Source organism: Echiichthys vipera (assembly GCF_963691815.1).
Source record: "Echiichthys vipera genome assembly, chromosome: 7".
In the NCBI taxonomy this organism is placed as follows: domain Eukaryota; kingdom Metazoa; phylum Chordata; class Actinopteri; order Perciformes; family Trachinidae; genus Echiichthys; species Echiichthys vipera.
Window position 1 is genome coordinate 34,580,802 of NC_139832.1, and position 23,495 is coordinate 34,604,296.

Here is a 23,495-nt window from a genome sequence, read left to right on the forward strand (position 1 = left end):
CCGCTTCCTCTGCCCTCCATTTCCTGCCAGTCCTCACTTGGATCCCTGCCTTCGCCACCTTCGGATCACTTGAGTCCCTGTACTGAACCACTTCTCTGGCTCTGGTGACCTTGAATTCCTCCTCCAAGGATTTGAAGGGCAGTTGCAGTTTGTTGCTGTTGCCGTAGAGAGCGATGCTGCTCAGGCTCTTTGGCAAGCCATCTCCGGAGGTGGCTGCTGACCTACCTCTCTAAGGTCTCAACTCTCGAGATGGAGACGGAGTAGACCAGGAGGGGGCCACAGGATCCTGGGAAGAATGCCGTGCTGGTATACCCAGGCTTTAAACTTCCCCGGTAGGCCCGACTTGTCCACGGATTTCAGCCAGCCATCCAACTCAGTGCATTTCGACTGGATAGATGTTGTGTCTCTCAGGGCGTACTCACACTGTCCTTCTGGCCGGGGCCAAAACCGTTTTTTCAGCTAAAGCCTAGTACCTTTAAGCAGTGTGAGTGCACCCGCTCCGCGCACAACTGCGGCCAGCGGGCCGTCCACTTACGGCTTGTGTTACGGCGTGATGGCGTATGGACAGCAAGAAGCATTGGCCGGCCCTGGCAGTGTGAGTACAAACGGGGCTGGGGAGCGGGGGGTGGGACAAGTACCCTAAAGCCCGGGTCACGGTACGGAAGGACAGTGTGAGTACGCTCTCAGAGAGCAGTCAAAAACCTTCCCTAAGCTCTTGACAGGCTTCTCTGAGATCGATGGAATGGCTGTGCCTGAGATGGTGAACCGGAACTTGTCTTCCACCTTCCCTTTCCTCAGCACCATAGATCTTGATTTGGCGGCATCCGGGCCCACGCCACCAGCTTTTCAAGTCCCTTTAGAATCCAACGGCAGCCTGGGACTGATTCTGTCGTGACTGTGAGGTCATCCATAGGGATGGGCATGATTACTCGACGATCGATTAATTTATTTTAAGGATTTTTCATCGATAAAACTAATGCAGGTTCTGTTGCGTAGTGTGGGTCATGAGGAATGAAATGAATTATGTGGAAGCAATTAAACATTTTACCACACGGGGGCAGTGTTTGAAAAAAAGCCACTGGGAGGATCTCGGCCCTCCTGAGTTTCCGTCTACTTCAAAAGTAATCATGAAGAGGACGAGGTCACGGCGAAGTGTGGCGTGGGATCATTTTGATTTAAAAAATGACTTAGTTCACTGCAAACACTGCGAAGCTGTGTATAAGTACAACACGGCCACGACTCAAATGATGTACCACTTGAACAACGCGCATCCGACCCTGGTTAGTAGCGGTGGATCCCACGCTCAGTCTCAACCTAGCATCAACTCGATGTTAGCACGGACACGGAGGAGCTGCGATGCACAACGATCAGAGTTAATTACCCAAGGGATCTGCAGGTTCATTGAGATGGATATGCTGCCCTTAAGTATTGTCGAGGGCGAAGGTTTTACAAAACTGCTAAACTTACTGGAACCAGCGTATCACATTCCGTCTCGACGTACCCACCACCCGACTGATAGAGACTCACTATGAAGAACGGAAGCAAGAGCTGTTAAAAGAATTGAGCACAACTGAAAAAGTTGCTCTAACAACAGACTGTTGGACCGCGTTAACAGCGGAGAGCTACATCACCATCACCTGCCACTACATCAGTGATAACTGGCAAATGAACTCAGCGGTCCTGCTCACTGACAGCCTGCCAGGACGGCATACAGCTGACAACCTCGCGGAGAAAATTAATGAAGCTGTAGAGCAATGGGGACTTGAAGACCGAGTTATTGCATGTGTTCATGACAACGCGGCCAATATTGTGGCTGCTAACAGTCCCACCAGAGTGAACTGGATCTCCGTTGCCTGCTTTGCACACACACTCCAGTTGGCCATAAACGACGGATTTGCACTGTATCTGCATCGGGTAATATCAGCGGCTAGTAAACTTGTTAGCCACTTCCATCACAGCACCGTAGCAACCAATGCATTGCAAAAGAAACAGGAGCAAATGGGCCTCGCAACCCACCGGCTTATCCAGTCGTGTAAAACACGGTGGAACTCCGTGTGCGAGATGTTTGATCGGCTGGTGGAGCAGCGGTGGGCGGTTGCTGCTGTGCTCTCGGACCGAACCATGACTAAGCTTCAAGATGCCAGGATCCTGGAGTTGAAGGATGAGTGCTGGCAGATGATGGAAGACACACAGCCTGTGCTGTCAGCACTCAAATGTGCCACCACGGTTATGTCTGCAGAGAAAGGCATTTCCATCTCGAACACTTATCCCGTTACCTTCGGCCTCGTCAATATCCACCTCATGCACAGTGAAGAAGACGGGCCCAGACTCACCGAATTCAAAGCAAAAGTGAGGTCCTCCCTCATCAAGCGAATTAATGTAAGTTTAACTTTTTTTTATCTTAGTTTAAACAATTGCCGTAATAAATAGCAAATTGGGTTAGGCCTAATTACACGCATACGTGCCTCTCACCTGCTTTGTGTTGCCTTTTTAGGTATAGCTTTCTTTTTTATTGATTCCCCCATTATATATTTACAGGTTCAGTCTGATGAGTTTGTGTCATCTGCCCCCATGATCTCATCAATGCTGGACCCTCGTCACAAGCACCTGAGCTTTCTTAGCTCAACACAGAAAATGGCTGCTAATGTAAAACTAATTGAGCTGGGAAAGGCAGTGAAGATCGGTAGGGCGGCTATCCCAGAGGCTGGGGGAGACGGGAAGCTTGCGTTGTCCGACACGGACGAGGGGAGCGCAAACACTGGAGTAGCGGCCTCTCAGTCCCAGGTGTCTGCTATGACACAACTCCTTGGGGAGCACTATACCACTCAATGCAAGTCTGGCATCAAAGCAGAACTTCAGAACTTTCTGAGGGAGGCCCCCCCACCCCTGGATTGCACCCCTACAAGCTGGTGGAAAGTGAATGGAATAAGGTTCCCCCGGCTTGCCAAATTAGCACGGAGGTATCTGTGCATCACAGCAACGTCGGTCCCCTCAGAGCGGGTGTTTTCGGCGGCTGGACTGACGGTCACTAGGCTGCGGTCACGTCTGACTCCGGAGCATGTTAACATGCTCATCTTTCTCAACAAAAATCAGTAGACTGGTGCTGAAGATGTATGTGAGTTACTGGTTCTTTTTTTCTGCAGCTTTGTTAATAAGCCTAATTTATTGTAACAATCACCCTCTTTCTCGTCCGTGTGCCTTTGGTCATTTTTGAGTTACGTTTGTCAAAATCTGTCCGAACTAAGTAGGCTGTGATATATTTTTGGTTAAGTTATAACATGATTGTTTGTTTGTTTTAATATTAGTATTATTATTTATATTATTATTTTGGGGAAAAAACGAAGGTCCGTTTTGTTTATGAGCACCGGCAGGCTTCGCTCCTTAAGAGCACAGTAGCGCATATCAAGTGTAACCGTTAAAGGCTTCAGGAATTCCACATGTATTGCTCATCTAATAATAAAGATCTAAATGTGGAAAAAACGCTGTTTTGGATTTTCTTTGCATTTTGAATGTAGTTAATTTTAATTAAAAAATATTAATGATTAATCGAAAATTAATTGTTAATTCTCCCGACGATCGACTAAGATAATTTAATCAAATGCCCATCCCTAGTCATCCATGAATGCCCTGACGGGTGGTTGCCGTTGTCCGGAGTTCGCGCGGGGCCCTCTGCACTCTGGCTCAGCAGATTTTGTGAGCATGTTCATGGCTAGCGAGAACAGTATCACAGAGATAGTACACCCTGTGATGATGCCGATCTCCACCTTGTGCCAACTGGATGTTATTGCTCCTGAAGAGACCCTCATCCTGAAATTGCTGTAATAATCATTGCTGAGGTCTCTGCATCTGATGGGTCCATGATGTTTCGTCAGAGTGAGCTGGACGAGCTTGTGTGGAATGGAGCCGAATGCATTTGCCAGGTCAAGCCACAGCACTGATAGGTTACCCTTGTTACCTCTGGCCTCCCGAATAAGCTGTGTCACCACACCGGTATGTTCCATACATCCTGAAATTCCTGAAATGCCACCTTTCTGGACAGATGTATCGATGTAGGTGTTCATTGCCAGGTAGGTACACAGCTGCTTGGAAACAGCACTGAAGAAAACCCTTGCCTCAACACACAGCAGGGAGATGATGCGGAACTGGTCTAGCTGACTGGAGTTTTCCTCCTTTGGGATCCATACCCCTTCAGCCACTCTCCATTGTTCAGGGATCCTTCCCCTTCTCCTCGCAGGATTGTCCACAGACGCAGCAGGAGTTTGGGACAGTTCTTGTACACTTTGGAGCAGAGCTCGCCCTTGCTCTGTGGACAACCTCCCTGACTTCCTCTAGCTGCAGCTCCGCCATGTCGAACTGCACTTCTGGTTCAGGAGGGTCTATGAGGATGTTGCACTCTCCCAGCTCCTGCTCTCTTGCGGGGTCGCTGTACGTCTGCTTCAGATGTTGGTCTATGACTTCCTGCAAGGAGACCAGTTTGCCATTACGCTTCTGCCCCAGCAAATTCTTCGTGAACTTGAAGGGGTTAGCGATGAAAGCAGCATGTTTACGTGCCCTCTCACGTCGCTGCCTCCGATGCCACTCTGCACGGCGGAGAACTCTGATCTTTTTCCGAAGGATGCACATTAGCTGGGCCAAGCCAGTGCGTTCCTCTTGTCCTGCCGCCTTGTACTAGGACTTCAGTGCTTTCATCTCCTGCCTGATGTTGTGGATCCTTACAGCTCTTTGATTCTTTGAGTAAGTTGTTCCGGAGCTGTCCTTCACCTCCTCGCCAAACCTTTCTGCTGAGATGCTGACAATGACTGCTGTCATAGCTTGTAGCTTCCCATCGGCGTCTCCTTTTGCCATTGCCTCCAGAATTTGGTCGACATCGTCGTCGAATTGCTTCCAGAGTGAGGTCATGCTAGCTGCAGGCCATTTGATCCGCCTCCTGTCAGACTTGATGCTCGAGGGATTAGTTTGCAACACATGGAGGTTCTGGGCACTGTGGGGTGACTTCGGGCCTGGCACCTCCTGCATCTCACCAGGTGTAACACCTGTGCGTTGTGTTGTTTATGCTCCCAACGGACACTTCATCCTCGCTCGGTGGATCTTCAAGCCATGGATGTTCTTGCAGACTTTGCCGCATGTACACGTCTTACTCATAGTCGATTGTCCGTTGCCTGGGTCTGTAACCGTTGTGTCCGTCCGACTGGGGTGCTCATCCTCCCCCCCTCTCGAGCACCCCTGGGGGGATTTTTCCATTAAGTTCATCGTAGCTTGGTTGGGTTCCTCCTCTCAGAGGATGCAGATTGGGTTGCCGACCCGTTTTGCCCCGGTTGCCGTCTCTCCGGGCTGTCACTGACTCTCCAGTAGTCACCACACTCTTCATGGTTGTCATCCAGTCTTTCCTGGCTGTCACTGATCTCTCAGGGTATTCGCTGATGCCTAGTCTGGACACATCATCAGTGATGTTCCTGGATTCACTGGACGTTTCGGGTCTTTCAACTATCATACGCCCTCCTCCAGGTGACCCATATTCTTACCTAGAAGGCAAACAATTGTTTACCTTTTTAGCAGCAATGTCTCTCCTACTGTTTAAAAATTTCACTTCAATTTCATTTAAGATTGTTACTGTTATAAATTCCCTTAAGAGTATGCAAATACAGGTTAAGAGTATGCAAATACAGGTTAATAAAATGTTCATTTGTTGATTATAATCTGACTTAAGTGTTTGAATATTTAGTCAGGCACCTTTAAGTTAGCCCATTATTGGGTCAGGCTGTATATGGGACAGCTATGTTGTGAGGGTTGGGTCCTTACAGTGCGCGTGTTTACATGTGTGTATGCAACTAGCGGCATAACGTTTTTGCTCTATATAAAATAAGTGATACTCTGACGGTGTCCCTCGTATTCTCTTACCGGAATAAGCACACGGGTGAAGAGTTCCCAGCATAATAGTGTCAAATACTCAAAGATATTCAATACTGGTCCTTCGAGCCGGAGTCTTCACTCGTGACGGCGAAATGGACACTCGGATAACAATGGCGGTAGATAGCGGTGGACTCGGAGCGAGACAGCGACAGCCTCCGGCGTACCTACAGAGCTATCAGGTTAGCCTGCCACAGTCCCTCACTCATCACGGTGCCTACGCCAGAGACCGAAGTGGAAGCGTCGGCGCGCAGCAGCTGCAGTCACTCAGCATACAGACCGAGCCTGTGCGCATGGCGGACCAGCCGTACGGGGCGCACGCTTTCCCCTATCATCTCTCATCGCCAGGAGCGGCAGACACAGTGGGTGAATGGAATATAACAAATCAAAGCAGAGACTTGCCCAGCCAACTAACAGGCCATATGAGCCCAGAGCAGAGCTATAAAGGAAGCCATGGTGCTCCTGTCTTACATCCATCAGCTAATGTCAATGTGTTAGCATCCCACCATATCAGTCACCCTGGTCAGACTCTCAAGTAGTTAGCAGCACCCCTCTGCTACAGCCATCCAACCTTCAGCTTGGATCATATAGACAGCTTCAGCATGAGCCACAACTGTCGGCGCTGCCACATAACATCTCTGCAGCATTACAGCTACAAACAACAAGGACTCCTACACCAGGTAGTAGACAGAATAACTACACAATGACTCAGTCTCTGCCATCGACTGTGACATCTGTATGGGCACCGCCTCCCCCCACTACGCTAAATATGACCATGTTCCAGCCTACTCCTCATGTAACAAAAGCAGTGAGTTATGCAAGCCCACAGATACCAGCTACATCTAGCTACCAGTCTAACCAGCCTTATACACCGATGGTTAACAATATACAAGGCAGAGTGCCCCCAGCTGCACAGCTTCAATACCTGCCCATGCAGACAACACCAGTTAATCCAGTACCAGCGCAGCAACACGCTCCACTCATGTCTGCACAACCAGTGTATCGACCACTCCAGATAGCAACAGTACCATATTCTGTACCACATTCACCTGCTACAGCTGCCACTCAGACAGTTTTCAATCCACCACTCTACTGCCCAGACTTTCCTCTGGGGACAGTCTGTCAGCCTCCAGCGCCCATCTCCACACTGCCAATATACCAGTCACCATCACCGGAGCTGAAACAATGTCTGCAACAGTATCAGTCTCCATACGCCCCCTCAACTCAGCCAGCTTATCAACTGGTGTCTGCCCCACAGGGTTCCACCCTACAACAGCCTACATCAGCTCTACAGGTTCAGTACAGCCCCCAGTTCCAGTATACACCACAGCAGGTGCCAGTTCCCCAGACAGCCAGTTCCAGTAACTGAACTGCCCAAGCTGGTACATTACAGTGAGAGAGAGTTTGCTGACCTGAAAATGGCCCTGGACCATCTGCTCAATCCACAAACTGAGCTTTCTGAACATTACAAATACAGCGTATTTATGGAACACTTGGTCCTGGACGAAGCCAAGCTAATAGCTCAGTCATGCAGACATTATGTACAACCCTACACTGCCGCCATTAAAGCTTTGCAGAGGCAGTACGGGCAGCCTCATCAGTTGGCACAAAGTGAAATTGCAGCCATTCTGAACTCCCCTGATCTCAACCCAGGAGACCCAAAAGCCTTCCAGAGCTTCACCCTCAACGTCGATCTGTTAGTGGGAATGCTTACTTCATTGGAGGGGCTAAACGGGATGGAAGTGATGTCTACTGGCCATGTTGACCGGCTGCTTAGCAAACTCCCCAGACATATGTGGGACAACTTCGTGGAGCATCTACAGGTCCAAGGGCGCCTCAGCACCAGCAGCCTAAACCCATACAACCTCAGAGACCTGGCAGAGTGGCTCAAGGTAAAGGCAGAGGCTCAGAGACTGTCCGAAAAAATGGCACAGCGCCACCGAGCAGAAGGAGCACAGCCTGCCAAGAGAGACATACCCATCCCTACTCCCCGACCTCGGACCCGGCCCGTCTCTGTGTACCACGGCGCTGACCAGCCCGGATCCGCCAGGATGCCCCAGCCAGCAACTAAGCAGCAAAGGTTTAAAATGATGTGTCTTTTCTGCAAGAGTACAGAGCACTATTTGTCACAGTGTCCAGACATTATTCAACGCTCAACACAGGAGATTGAGAAGTGGATAGCAGATGGAAAACGCTGTCGCAACTGTGGCCACACTAATCACGACCAAGAGAGCTGCACTTTAAAGAAACCATGTGACCAGTGAATGTCAAGAGGTTCACCTGAGAGTGCTGCATGATGTCGCCAGGCCAGGCCCCCGTGTCTACCTTATCACTCCAAAAGACTGCACCTCAGCCACTAACTCTATGCAAGGAGGGAGAGTATTCCTCAAGGTGGTGCCAATCGTCCTCAGTCATGGGACCAAATCACTGCAGACCTACGCAATCCTTGACGATGGGGCGGAGCGCACCATAATACTGCCAGCTGCCGTTCGTGACCTGGGGCTCAGAGGCAGAGTCCCTCACCCTGCGGACTGTTCGTCAGGATGTTGTTCACCTCACTGGAGCATCAGTTGACTTTCATGTAGCATCTCCAGCAATGCCATCAAAAAATTACTTGGTCGAGAGAGCCTACACAGCGGGTCGACTTACCCTGACCGAGCAGTCAGAGATGCTACCGGCACCTGAGAGGGTTACAACTGCAGAACTTTAATAAGGTGCAACCACTGCTGCTTATTGGTGCAGATTACACTCCCCTGATCACTGCCACAGAACCTGTCAGATTTGGTCCAAAGGGAGGGCCTGTAGCCATCCATACAACACTTGGTTGGACGCTCCAGGGTCCAGATGGTTCACAATCCAATGCTGCTTCATGCTACTACACTGCCTTCACACCAACGCCAGATGACATCTACCACCATGTTGAGCGCCTCTGGCTGCTTGATGTGCTTCCATTCTGTAGTGAGCGGTTAGCAGTGCGGTCCCGCCTGGACCAGGAGGCAGTGGGCATCTTGGAAGCACGCACCAGGAGAGTAAAGGTTGGTGCCACTCATCGCTACGCTACACCTCTGCTCCGGGTGAAGGGCGCAGCGCCACTAATAGCAGATGTTGAAGCAGTTATGCCAAAGCTACGCAGCACAGAGAGACGACTACTTAAAGACCCTATTAAAACTAAAGTGTTTGAAGCAGAAATCCAAAAGCTTATAGACGGTGGGTGCGTCACAAAGCTCCAAGAGGAAGAGGCAAAGAGCTCCAGTGAGTCATGGTTCATTCCTCATCACCTCGTCCATCACAACGGCAAATATCACCTGGTTTTCGACTGCTCCTTTAATCACGGTGGTCTCTCTCTCTCAACGAGCAGCTGCTCCCAGGTCCAACCCTCGGGCCATCTCTTATTGGGGTCCTCCTGCGTTTCCGCCAGCATGCTGTTGCCATCAGTGGGGACATCCGAGCCATGTTCCACCAGGTTCGGCTTCTACCTGAGGACCAGCCATTGATGAGGTTTGTTTGGAGAAACCTGCAAAGAGAGAAAAAGCCTGATGTCTGCCAATGGCAAGTCCTGCCATTTGGTACCACGAGCAGCCCATGTTGTGCGACGTTTGCTCTGCAAAAACATGTCAAGGAAAGTGTTCCTGGGAATGAAGATGTTCTGCAGTCCATCGAACAGTCTTTCTATGTGGACAATTGTCTTCAGAGCCTGTCAACGGCTGAGTCAGCAAAGCTGCTTGTGGACAAGATGCGACAGTGTCTGGCCTCAGGAGGATTTGAGATCCGTCAGTGGGCAATGTGTGAACAGTTGTTCTTTGAGGTTAGATTGTTGAATCTCCTGGGAAGGGCTGAAAGGGCAGCATTGTAAATTGGAGATAAGTGGTGTCTCAGACCTCCTCCTCTGTTTAGCGATGGTTTCTCCACTTTTACATAAATGGCTTCTTTTACTCCTCTTTCAAACCATCTGTCCTCTCTGTCCAAGATTTGGACATTGCTGTCATCAAAGGAGTGGGCTTTCTCCTTGAGGTGTAAGTGGACAGCGGAGTCCAGGCCTGAGGAGTTAGCTCTCCTGTGTTGGGCCATGCGTTTATGCAGTGGTTGTTTTGTTTCTCCAATGTAAAGATCTTTGCATTCCTCGTTGCATTGGACAGCATAAACCAGGTTGCTTTTGTGGGTGTGCAGTGTTCTGTCCTTCGGATGTACTAGTCTCTGTCTGAGTGTGTTACCGGGTTTGAAATACACAGGGATGCAGCAGATACCCCAGCCACATATGGGATGACTATGTTGTTTCTCCTGTTATCTTTTTCTTTCTCAACCACTTTGGTTTTCTTTCTGGAGGCAGCTGCCGTTTTAACAAAGGCCCAGCTGGGGTAGCCACAAGTTGTGAGGGCGCCCCTCAGGTGCTTGCGTTCTTCCCCTTGAGCCTGTGAGCTAGTGGGTACATTATCAGCTCTATGCTGCAGTGTTCTGATAACGCCAAGCTTGTGTTCCAAAGGGTGGTGAGAGTCAAACAGTAGATATTGATCCGTGTGAGTGGGTTTTCTGTATACCCCTATGTGGAGGCTTCTGTCATTCTCCATATGGACGTCACAGTCCAAGAAGGGCAAGCTGTTGTCCTTAACTTCCTCTCTGGTGAACTTGATGTTTCTGTCCACTGAGTTGATATGTTCAGTAAAAGTTTGCACCTCTTTGGATTTGATCTTAACCCATGTGTCGTCCACATATCTGAACCAATGGCTTGGGGTTACTCCTTTGAAGGAGTTCAAAGCCTTGTCCTCTACCTCCTCCATGTACAGATTTGCCACAATAGGGGATACTGGTGAACCCATGGCACAGCCGTGTTTCTGTCTGTAAAAAATGCCATTAAACTGGAAATATGTGGTATTCAGGCACAAATCCAGCAGTTGGCAAATGTGGTCTGGTTTGAGATTTGTTCGGTTTTGTAAGGAGTTGTCCTGTGTGAGCCGCTCTCTTACCGTGGCCAAGGCCTCCATGGTTGGAATACAGGTGAACAAGGAAGTCACCTCGTAGGACACCATGGTTTCATCCGGATCCATTTTTAGGTCTCGGACTTTGTTCACAAAGTCTATGGAGTTTTGGATGTGGCGTGGGGTGTTTCCCACCAGTGGTGCCAGAATATTGGCAACATGCTTGGCAATATTATAAGTGACCGAGTTTATGCTGCTGACAATGGGCCTGAGCGGGGCCCCTTCTTTATGGATTTTTGGGAGTCCATATAAGCAGGGGGTTGAGTCCTGGGGGTAAAGCCTGTAATACTGTGGTTTGCTAATGACTCCTTCTTTTTGTAGTTGCTGTAGACACTCTATCACCTTCTTTTTGTAACCGCTGATAGGGTCTCGTTTCAGAGTTTCATAAATGTTAGAGTCACTGAGTAATGCAGAGATCTTTGCCTGATAATCAGTTGTATTGAGAAAAACTGTGCATCTACCCTTGTCTGCTGGAAGGATAGTGATGCTGTGGTCTTTGCTCAGTGCCGTTACTGCTTTTCTCTCCTCAGTGTTGAGGTTGGATGGGGGGACCTTAGCCTGGGACAACGCTGCTGACACTTTCAACCTTAGCCGTTCAGCCTCAGTTCCATTAAGGTTTTTCTTTATAGCCGATTCCGTAGCCGTAATCAACTCCACAACGGGTACCTCTTTTGGTGTCATGGCAAAGTTCAAGCCCTTGGCTAAGACCTCCTTCTCTGGGTGGGTAAGATCTCTGTCCGACAAATTCTTAACCCATCTGTTTTGTGTTTCTTCCTGTGCTGGAATGAAATCCACAACTCTTTCCATGATAGAAACAGGTAGGATTGATGTCAGTTTCTGTAGTGAGAGTTCCGCTTTCTCTTTAAGCCCTTCAATGGTGAAATTGACCTGCCTTATTCGCTCACCGAGGAGTTGGTTTTGACCCTTTTCTATGATTTTCTCCACTCTATGCCCTCTCATAGTGGAATTCAAACATAGGCTAGTTGGTGTAAGCCTTTGTTGTTTGCATCTCAGACTGAACCGTAGGTGGTTTCTGTAATCTGCAATTTTCCGACCCAACCTTTCATGTTCCTGCACCATTTTTAGGGTTGCCGACCCAAATTCTTGTGCAATAAGCCTGTGAATGTTCTCATTCGTCCAGGTCATCGTTATCCTCAAAGCAATTTCAGTCAAAAACAACTGGACTGGTTGTTTGTCTAGGAAGACGTTTCACCTCTCATCCAAGAGGCTTCATCAGTTCATGTACGCATCTGACCAGGCTGGGACTGGTCCAACTAACTGGTGTGAGATCCAGGTATTTAACCTCTCACAAGGCCGATGATGTCACTGAAACCCTTTGTGCTCCAAGTGCCAACGCCGTCGTTCGAGTGACAGTCGGTGGGCAGTTGGTTTCGACTTCGTTAGTGCTCCATTGAGTCTGAACGACAGTTGTTGGGGTCACACGGGGCCATGTGTGAACAGTTGTTCTTTGAGGTTAGATTGTTGAAATCTCCTGGGAAGGGCTGAAAGGGCAGCATTGTAAATTGGAGATAAGTGGTGTCTCAGACCTCCTCCTCTGTTTAGCGATGGTTTCTCCACTTTTACATAAATGGCTTCTTTTACTCCTCTTTCAAACCATCTGTCCTCTCTGTCCAAGATTTGGACATTGCTGTCATCAAAGGAGTGGGCATGTAACTTCTCATCTGTTGTCTCCCATTTACCTTCCAGCGCCAGATCTCAGAGCACAGAGCTGTGGCTCACTGAGAAGCGCAACGACCCACAGGAGCCAACTCTCGCCCTGCTGTGGCATTTTCCAACGGTCAGGCTTGGCTACAAGCCAAAGCCTCCAGAGAGTGAGACCCCCACTATGCGCTACATATATAAGGTGCTCGCCCGCCAGTATGATCCACTTGGCCTTATTATCCCGTACACAACTTGGGCCAAGATCCTGGTTCAGAGATTGTGGGCAAAGAAGAGGAGTTGGGACGACCCAAACCTCCCTCCTGACATTCTCCAGGCCTGGTCCAGCTGGGAGAGAGAGCTCCCCAAGCTGGCCAGCATCTCCATCCCACACACCTGGAGGTACGTGGATAAAGCTAACAATCCAGCCGACGATCTCACACGTGGCAAGACTTTAGCTAGGCCGGCAGCACCAAGTCGTTGGATACGCACGCTGACAAACTCACCACTGAAGATACCAGACATCACTCAGTTCAGCAGCTGGACAGAGCTGGTCAAGGCTGCTCAGCAGTCTCTTCATGGGGCGGCGACTGACCCTGCTTCACCTCTGTGTGACTTTCAAGACGCAGAAGTCCATCTGCTAAGGAGCAGCCAAGCAGACTGCTTCTCTGAGGCAATCAGATGCCTCACATCCGGCAAACCAGTGCCCACCAGCAGTAAGCTGAGTATGCTTGCACCAGAGTTAGACCCTGAGATGGGTCTTATACGTGTAAGGGGACGATTGCGCCGCATTGACAGTTCCAACTTGACTGACATTCACCCGATACTGCTGGATCCACACCATGCAGTTACCCAACTCCTTATTAAAGAGACGGATGCCCAACTACATCACCCTGGACCCGATAGGGTGTTTGCGGAGATGAGGCGTCAATACTGGATTCTGCTGGGAAGGCAGGCTATTAAGAAGTATCAAAGAGCCTGTGCTGGTTGCATGAAGTGGAGAGGGTAGCCAGTAGTGCAGAGGATGGCAGATCTGCCCTCTGCTCTTCTGCGGCTGCTCAAGCCTCCATTCTTCTCCACAGGTGTTGACTGCTTCGGGCTGTACATGGTCAAGGCCGAGAGGCGAAGTGAAAAGCGCTGGGGAATCATTTTTAAATGTCTGACGATGCGTACATGCTCACCAGCCTCGACACAGATGCTTTCCTCCTAGCACTGAGATGGTTCATCGCACCGATAGTTACCCCCTTTGAGGTGCTCTCGGACCAAGGGACTAACTTCAGAGGGGCAGATAAGGAGCTTAAGGAGGCCTTTGCAGCGATGGAATCACAGCTGCAAGAGAGACTTGCAGAAAAACAGATTAAGTTCTTTTTCAACCCACCTGCATCTCCCCACTTTGGTGGCGCCTGGGAGCGTGAGATTCAATCAGTCAAGAAATCTCTGCAAGTGGTCATAGGGGCACAAGTGCTCCAAGAGGAGGTTCTGCTCACACTCCTCATCGAGGTGGAAGGGATCCTTAATGCCAAGCCTTTAGGATATGTTTCCTTAGATGCTGCCGATCCAGATCCAGTGACTCCGAGCATGTTGATGATGGGGCGGCAGGATGCCTCTCTCCCACAAGTCACCTATGCTCTCGACACCTTGACCAGGAGGTGCTGGCATCATTGCCAGATGATGGCGGACCACTTCTGGATGCAGTTCATCAGGAACTACCTACCCACTCTCCACACACGCCAGAGGTGGCGAAAACACACAGATCATCTAACCATGGACACAGTTGTGATGATTGTTGATCCTCAGCTTCCACATGCTCACTGGCCAATTGGAAAGGTGGTAAAGTTGAATGCAAGTGATGATGGATGCATCAGAACAGCTGAGGTCAGTGTTGGCAATAAGACTTACCTGAGACCGGTGGCTCGGCTGGTCCAGTTATCGGCTCTTCCAGAAGACAATTCTAGTTAAAGGACTCTTGTTGTGGGAATTTATGATTGTTTCAAAATAGCCATGCTATTTAGGGGGCGGCTGTTATAAATTCCCTTAAGAGTATGCAAATACAGGTTAAGAGTATGCAAATACAGGTTAATAAGATGTTCATTTGTTGATTATAATCTGACTTAAGTGTTTGAATATTTAGTCAGGCATCTTTAAGTTAGCCCGTTATTGGGTCAGGCTGTATATGGGACAGCTATGTTGTGAGGGTTGGGTCCTTACAGTGAGCGTGTTTACATGTGTGTATGCAACTAGCGGCACAACGTTTTTGCTCTATATAAAATAAGTGAAACTCCGACGGTGTCCCTCGTATTCTCTTACCGTAATTAGCACACGGGTAAAGAGTTCCCAGCATAATAGTGTCAAACACTCAAAGATATTCAATAGTTACAATAATCCCTAAGCAAGTTGCCTCATTATTTCAGTTTTTGCATGATTGCATGACATGTCCTTAAGAATATCTGATTAATAAAATAATCTAATTATTAGGCTATAGATCTGATACATGGTATTTTTAGAATCTAAAAGAAATAGAAAAAAACAACCGAACCGAACCGGAAAACCGTGACCGGAAAACCGTGATATGAACCGAACAGTGGATTTTGTGAACCGTTCCACCCTTATTTTATATATATATATATATATATATATATATATATATATATATATATATATATATATATATATACAGTTTTTTATTTCTGTTTTTACAAATATATGTTATCTGTATAATATTGTTGCTGTTAAATATGTTGTTTGTATAGCTGGAGTTTGCAACGAAACGACTCACCCTGACCATTCTGAATATTTATGGTTAGGGCCCCCAAAAGCTTAGCAGCAGCCCTGCTCAACATTCAAAGATTAATAAAACAGGCTAACTATGGCTAGGTCAAGGCAAAAAGCTACATAGAGCAAACTCCCTTGAGTTAAGAAGTTTGAAGGCTACACCATTCCAGAGAAGCTGGGGAGGGGGACAATTTTTGTTAGGTAAACGCATCTAATTTGTCGGAATTTAGTGATAGGGTGCACTATTTAAAAAAACGTGAGCCAGTTCATAATTTCTATTTTTTTTAAATGCAATAATTATGACATTTTTTAGATTATTTTAGTTAGGGGCCCTAAGCGCTCTGTGTTTGGGGAGCCTGCCTTAACTTCTGACACGGTGGCTGTGAATCGAATGCGAACTTAATCGTCGTTGACCGGAGTGAGCCCCTGCTGTTGGGTGAAAAGCTCTCCAGGTCCCACTGGAGCTCCGACTGCAGTTTGACGGTGGCAGTGTTTTGCTAACAGCAGTGGTAATTGACGGAACTCCACCAGAAATAAAAAAAAAAAAACAACCAGTGTGCCTTCTGTAATTTCACTGTACTTTCAGTGACAGTTAGCTCTGATCCTTTCCAATTTTGTATTAAGATAAATGAAATCAAAAACACTATTTGATTAATTTTCATTGCTCCCCCTAAATTCTTATTTACTTTATTTTTGCCCTGAAACAGTAGCATACAGTATTCTGATAGCCCAGTTTGTCCTGGGAAAAAAAGATAGATATTAGTACAAGTGATGTGATTATACACAAATAATAGGAGCCATTGAGTAACTGTGTGATTCATAATCCGAATAGTGGATTATTCAGTTTAATAACAGATATATTATTTGACTATCAACATATTTTTTATAGTTGCAGCCCTATTCCAGAACAGAGACTGATTTAAATTGGACTCGATTAACCACAAACCCCATACTAAAACGCAGCAACTAATGATGGTACAAGAATGAGACCTGCTCGACTTGATTGGTTATTTGCCTACATAACAAGCATTACATCTCACAGCTAATCATAACCTACACATACACGCACGCACACGCAGCCTGTGAGCGACAATTGCATTTCCATGTAACAGTATGATGTCAACGGTGTGTGGAACATGCATTTGAGTTCCACACTGAACAAACAGCTACATCAGCATCAGCCTGTCTCAATATACTAATCCGGTATCTACTGTGCATTTTTGATGATATACATTATATTTATCAACAATATTGTCGGCAGTATTGTTCACATACAGTAATATTGCTACTATCTTATTTTCATTTGTTCTAAATAACGTACAAAATGAGTGTGTAATGAATGTGTATAGTGCTATTTATGCATGCAACTGATGTCCTCATTTTGTAATAAAAATAAAACAGGCAAAGTCTAATACAGTAATAGAACAACAATGAAAACAAACTATGCTTCACACTCACCAACATCAACATGTCAATGAAACCAGCAACTACATCAGTCTGCAGCTCTACATACGTAGTTCAGACAGTGAATTATTCCAGTTGGGTGTACTTACTGAGGTCTCTGCACTTGATGGTGCTGTAGTTGAAGGAGATACAGAGGTAGTCACATGCCTCCCTCAACTCGGGAATGGAAACGCCATCAGGGCAGTGGATTATCCCTGACTTGTAGTAATCCTGCCATTTTCAGCAGCATGCACACGCACAATGAATAAACGGGCAGAATGATGGTTGATTACACGCACACACAAGCATGGGAGAAAAAACAAGATGCCATTATTGATGCTGCTTTACTCTAGAGAGAGAGAGAGAGAGAGAAGGAAGAGGAGGGGGTGGGGGTGGGAAGGAGAGCGAGCAGTGATGAATGTAAAAACCAGCAACGTCACAGGAGAGAGAGAGAGAGAGGGAGAGAGAGAGAGACTAATTGGAGGAGGGGGTGGGGGGGTGATGTAAGCAAAAGCTTATGTCAGTTTCTCTTCCTGCTGCACTTTCCATTCTTTTTCAGTCCTGGTATTGATACCTGGGCTGTAAGGATCAGCCATTACCGAAGACCAATCCAATCCCAGTGTTTCATTAACAAGCCTCACTCGCTGGAAGTGACTGGCATCATTATTTTATGTGCAACAACATCAGGCTGACTTGAAGGTTCTCTGTGTGACTTTCAGAAAGCTCTTGTTATTAGCAACAATGGTGGCTGTTGAATGAAGCTCAGTCAGCATCCTGTTGATCTCGCTTGCATGCTCGCACTCCCTATCAGCAAGTATTGTCAAAAACAGTGAGGGTAATTGTGATTGACTAGCATTGTGTTGACAGAATGCAGTAAAAGGAATCACTCAGGCAATAGCTCACGACCGGACGTGGTATGTTGGGATCATATCACAGAAGTGAGCTATTGCTTTCAGAAAACGGTTAAAAACTATGGCAATATTGAAGCTGCAAGTTTATGTTTAAGTCTCTACACTGTATAAAAAGATGAAAGAGGAGTGATATAGAATTGTGATAAGGAATTGTACAACATAGCTAACAACCAATTAGATTGCTGGATTCCAGCCATCCGTTTTATAAAAATCCTATTTATAATAACGATAGCTTACTGTTTGCAATCAGTCAACAGCACGAAGCAACCAATGGCAGACTAATGCCTTGCATCTGAGCGACAGCTTGGTGGTAAGCTAATGTAAATGCACAAGCATGATAACGTTAGCCAGGTAGTTGTTACTTATTGATCTGGCATTGCTTGTTCGTTAGCTGATGAAGTAATTTGCAAACAGAAAGCCAGTCATATCAGTTTGGATTAATTAACTGATGTTATTCAATCAAAGCAGTATTTTGTCAGTGTTTCCAATAGGTTTTTTAGCAGCACTGGGGAGAAAAGGTTTTGTTGAATAGATGTTTCTCAGTTCATTTGACTGACCCCCTATCACTCACTGCGGTAAAAGGGGCGTTTAAGTGTGGGCTGCACTTGATAACTGTAGACAATAGAGGGCAGTAGTATGCTTGAAATAGGTTGACAGGATTTAAGGAAAATACACCCCAACCACAAAGTCAAGTTGCACGATCCGCATTTCTGCATGTTTACTCCACAGGAAATAAGAAACTGAAGAAGTAACATTTCAAAGTAACTAAGTGACATATACAATAAGCTAAAAACAAAAGTCAGTATATGAGATATTCATGGGTACAAGCGGCCGAAATGTGTTTTCTCAGGAGGTGGCTGGAGTCTCCCTTAGAGAGAGGGTGAGAAGTTCAGCCATCTGTGAGGAACTCGGAGTAGAGCCGGTGCTCCTTTGCACCGGCAGTGGAAACAGAAGCCATGTCTGGAAAAAAGATAGGACTTAAACCAGGTGAGAGCAGTGCCGGTGATGACAAGTTAGGACCGGAGCTGGGAGAGGAGGATGGAGTTGTTGATAGTGTTGAAGGTAATACTGAGGCCAAGGAGGATGAGCATGGAGAGGGAACCAGAGAGGATAATGTCATTGGTACCTTTTTAAAAAGCTGTTGCTTTGCTTTGACCTTTTTGAGAGAAAGGGAAGGTTTGATATATAGCTAGATATATAGTCTATAAAACCTCTGGATCAAGACTGTACGACGGCATATTAGGACCAAGCATGAAAATAAAAATGGACCCGGGGGGAAGGGGGTTATATTTCGATAAAAGTATTGCAGATTTACGAGTTTAAAAAGTTGCACATTTCTGAGAAAAAAACTTGCAGATTTGCGAGAATCAAAGTTGAAAAAAAATAGTGATTTTTCTCTGATAGTTATAATTTTGTCATCAAAGAAGGTCATGTGATACATGTGTAAGGTGCTACAAGTGCTACAGATGTTCCTCCTTCCAACCGCCCCCCTGACACTCCACGACAGGGCCATCGCGGTGGGGGGATTGCACTTGATAACCTTAGAAACTAGGGGGCAGCAGTAAGCTTGAAATCGGCAGTTCTGCATTTCATCATTGTTTAAATTGGTTGGGGAGTAACGGATAACATGTTACTGCGTTACAGTTACACGTTATGCTGGGTTACGTTATAGTTGCCATGTTTCATGTGCTGTGCGTCATTGTTCAGTCATGCACGTTACACAGAATTAGAGCTGTTCAGCTCAGAATATAACATCTGCATATCCTTTTTTAAGATTAAGAACATTGTGACTTTGCAGAAAGTACAACGTGTAATTTCAGTTTAAATAAAGAAAAAGAAAAGACAAAATAAAACTCTTTTCCCATTTCATTCTGTATGTTCATTTAATAATCTAGGTCTGTGGTTGAACCTGTCTATCTGCCCTGACAACGTGAAGCCACAGAACCGAAGAAACTCAGCCGTTGATTTTTTTCTTTAGTGATATCTGCTGTTAAAGTGATACTGAATATGCTGTAGATGTGAGGAAGTTGTTGACACAAACGTCATGATGGTAAATGGCCCATCAGCCCGAACAAAAGGATCAAGAAACTGGGGAGCAGTGTGGGCAGGTTACTTGTTAAAAGCGAGTCTACTTTTAAATTAAGTTCTGTAAGTTTGTAAAAGATACTTGGGGTCATCTAGAATGTACCTGTAGTGAAACAATTCATTGGAAACAGTTTATTTTTTAATAATTCTTTTAAGACAATGTCATATTTTACTGTACAGTGCTTATCCAAAGGAGTTTTATAGAAAAAAAAGAAAAAAAAAGTTCTGTACGTTTGTAAAAAGATACCTGAGGTCATCTAGAATCTACCTGAAGTGAAATTAGTCATTGGAAAGAGATTTTTTAACATCATGTAATATTGTACTGTACAGGAAATATCCAAAGGCACTTTATCCTGATATTCCACGTGAATGTTATGTAATTAATCTTACTTCCGTGTTTATCCCATAGACTGTATAATGAATGGACGGAGCTACTGTGACGTCACTCATAGATTTGCGAACCTCCAAAAAGAAACCGACCCGGACGCTGCCGTTTTCTTTTCCGACAGGAAATGGAGGAGCTTGGGAGGACGAGGCATCGATTGGATCCTGAGTTGGACCTCACGAAGGGTCCATGTGCACGGCCACTTCTATCGGCAACCTGATTTATCTGAGCCACTGCTGCTGCCAACATTAGCTTGGATAATCGGATGGTAATCTGTACAGCTAACTCATCCTTCCTTACTTTAGTAGTACTAGGTTAGGAAAGTTTGAAGTTACTGTGTAAGCAGTCACTATCGTTACTTGATGGTAGATCACGTGAATAATGGAACGATAACAGCCTTATGTTAGATTATTATAATATTACCTTCTGTTTGATAATGACGTGCTGTTTTTTCAAGAGTCAGGATATCAGCAGATGGAAATGAGCTTATTTAACTAGTTTACACCACAGAATACTGTCTGAGTACAGCTCAGTATTATGTGTGTTAAGAATTGTGTGGATTATAAGGGACGGTGATGGGCTGACAGAGAACAAGGGAACAGCCTTGGCATTGAGGGAGCTGACATACTGCATATTTTATTATTACTGTATGCATTTTTACATAGATACAGTTGAATGTAAATTTTGCACCGAATTAATTATTTATTACATTCTTCTGTGCACATTTAAGTATTGTCTTTACAGGGTTTACATTGATCATTTAATTGTTGAAATGAATTCAGATTTTAATGTGCAATAAAAGTTCTTATGAAGGTCTTGCCAAAAGTTTGTTGATTATTTTTTTTGGTGCAGATCTGGCATGGATTTTAACATTAGAAACATGTACAGTATTGCAATCAGACAAGAAGACATTGATAGTTTTTTTCCACAACTTGTAATCAGTTACAATGCTCTTTATACAGTATGTTAGCTGTTATCAGCATTATAGAAATGTGCCTTGTGATTAACCAAGCAAGAGTATTCTGTAGTTCATGTTAATACACTCAGTACTGTAAAATCACAGCAGGAAAAAAGAAAACTAGGATCATCATTAATTACATTTTTCAATTACAATAACTGGATATGAATAAAAATATTGTGAACATCAAGGACAGATAATAATAAATAAATTGCAAAAACTGCAGTGGGTGATTTAAAGAGCTCACAACATTAACAGAGCCTAGTGAGCTTAAGTGATTTGGTGATGATCCTCCTTCACAATAAAAATATTTTCTCTTGTGTAGCATAAAGTGAATACAACTTGCATTTCATTGTGCAACCCTGTGTTGTAGAATCACGTATAAATCCATCACTTCACTTCACATTTGAGAACTAAAAATGATGTCCATGCAGTCGCCCTTCTGCACAACCACATGAATGACACCGAATATGCCCCTCCACAGATGAGCTCTTCCTTCTGTTGGCACAAGTCACTCACTTTTTTCTGTGTGGAGACCCTTAACACATGTAGCAAAAAGACAAACAACATCAAATCAATAAATTATTATACCATATAAAATAAAGAGATACCTCAAAAGTTACCGGATGTTAGTTTTTACATTCACCACTAAGTATTGAAACATTTACTGTGTGATCAGTGCATCATAAAGCATCGGTCTACCTTCTTGACTAAGAAGAACTGATCCTCCTCAGAGTGTGTACTTCACAGACCTGACGTGTCTGATGGGTCCAGTTGTCTCCTCATGTTCACCAACCACTGCACCAGCCTGCCACCATCACCTGAAGGAAATCTGTTTGAAAAAACATCTTTACTGTTGTGCTTTCAGACTCTTCATTATAGTATAACGTGTATATTCACATGAACTTTTTCCCACTAACATGTGACCACACCTGCAATATGCATCTGCAATGAATATGAGGATTGTTTATGACAGTTGCAGATAACAAAACGATGTGCAAATAAACTGTATAAACTAAAAAATGACTACATCTGCGATATGTATCTGCTATTAAACTGAACTTGTTTATGTTTATTTAATACGTTAAAATTCATATGCATTTGTTTAAGCACTTGAATACACAATATAGATGTGACAGGTACAGCTCTACATGCTCATTTTAATTTGAAAAACAATAACTAACAACAGCGCATGATCACACAGAAATAGCCAAACTATGCAAGAGTTACCAACAACAAGCAGCTATTAGCACATAAATGATGAAGCCAATATCAAGTTAACATAAGCGCTACCTTGGTGAAAAATGTGCATCCATGTTAACTGTGATATTAGCAGACATGCTAAGTTTGGTTAGCGAGAGTTAAGGCTTAAAATGATATGTAATGTTACTTACCGTATAAAATGAACAGCCGACTGCTTGGAGTGTCTTTAGTTCAACCGGTTAAACTGAAAACAAACAGCGAACACTGAAGAACAACATCACGGCTGTAGGTTTCCACGACTGAAGGAACGTTAGGTTTGAGAGTCAAGCTCTCTGAGACCTGTCAATCACAAGTAAACCATGCCCCCAATGCATCCCCTGCTTTATCGTCTATTTGACTCAAACTGGGACAGAATAAAAAATGAACACCAGTTAGTATTGTAAAAGGCATCAAACTAATGATAGAGACAATAAAAATCTCTACAACTGGCTTATTGTAGCCATGGAGCAAGTTAGAAGATCATTTTCCCCGATGACTTGAATGCAACCGTATGTCTTCTGCAACCCACGTATCGCCCCCAGCCGGCCACTGGCTAGAATACAGGCTTAAAGCACTTACGCGTTGGTTTCCTTTTTCAGACCTGGTCCCTCCGTCCATCAATTTATACAGTCTATGGTTTATACTGTATATGAGCCTGGTTGTGTCACACTTTATTCTGAAAACTGAAAACCGGAAGTCACTATGAGCTGTTTCAATGAATTTACGATAAATATCACACTACGGGCACACTACAAATATACGGGCAGCTGGCTTGACTTCGGAGAAACAAATGACAGCTCCCTTGACCGCAGTGTGAGCGGCGTGCTCCGGTTGTCGGCTGTGTTCACACACAGACCCTGTAACGCTAGTACTAACTAGTGTAGCTCGGTTAGCAAAGTGCGACTGAACGCTGTATTTCCAGATGTAAAAATGTTCCAGTGAAGTGTGATGAAGTGAAAACACAGTGAGAGGGTCAAAGTCCTAAGACTTTAACAAAGACAACACCCAAAAACAAGTCACAGATATTTTAACGTCCACAGTGCTGTGGATACACATACAACTATGTTTACACACATCCTGATTGACAGGTGGCCACTGCTTTATGGTCTATTTTACTCTAAATGGGATCATAATTTACTAAATGAACGGCATTCAGTATT

The 23,495-nt window shown here is 45.4% G+C and overlaps 1 protein-coding gene across 1 annotated transcript in view; it reads right to left on the reverse strand.

The window, feature by feature from the left end:
• The window catches only part of LOC310949502 (BTB/POZ domain-containing protein 10-like), a gene marked incomplete at its 3' end in the record, with an annotated part of 99,618 nt that overhangs the window by 38,210 nt on the left and 37,913 nt on the right, over positions 1-23,495 (reverse strand). Inside the window, exon 5 of the mRNA XM_083916975.1 lies at positions 16,865-16,985. Within this exon, the coding sequence (XP_083773101.1) occupies positions 16,865-16,985 (121 nt within the window). The remainder of the gene's footprint in view (positions 1-16,864; positions 16,986-23,495) is intronic.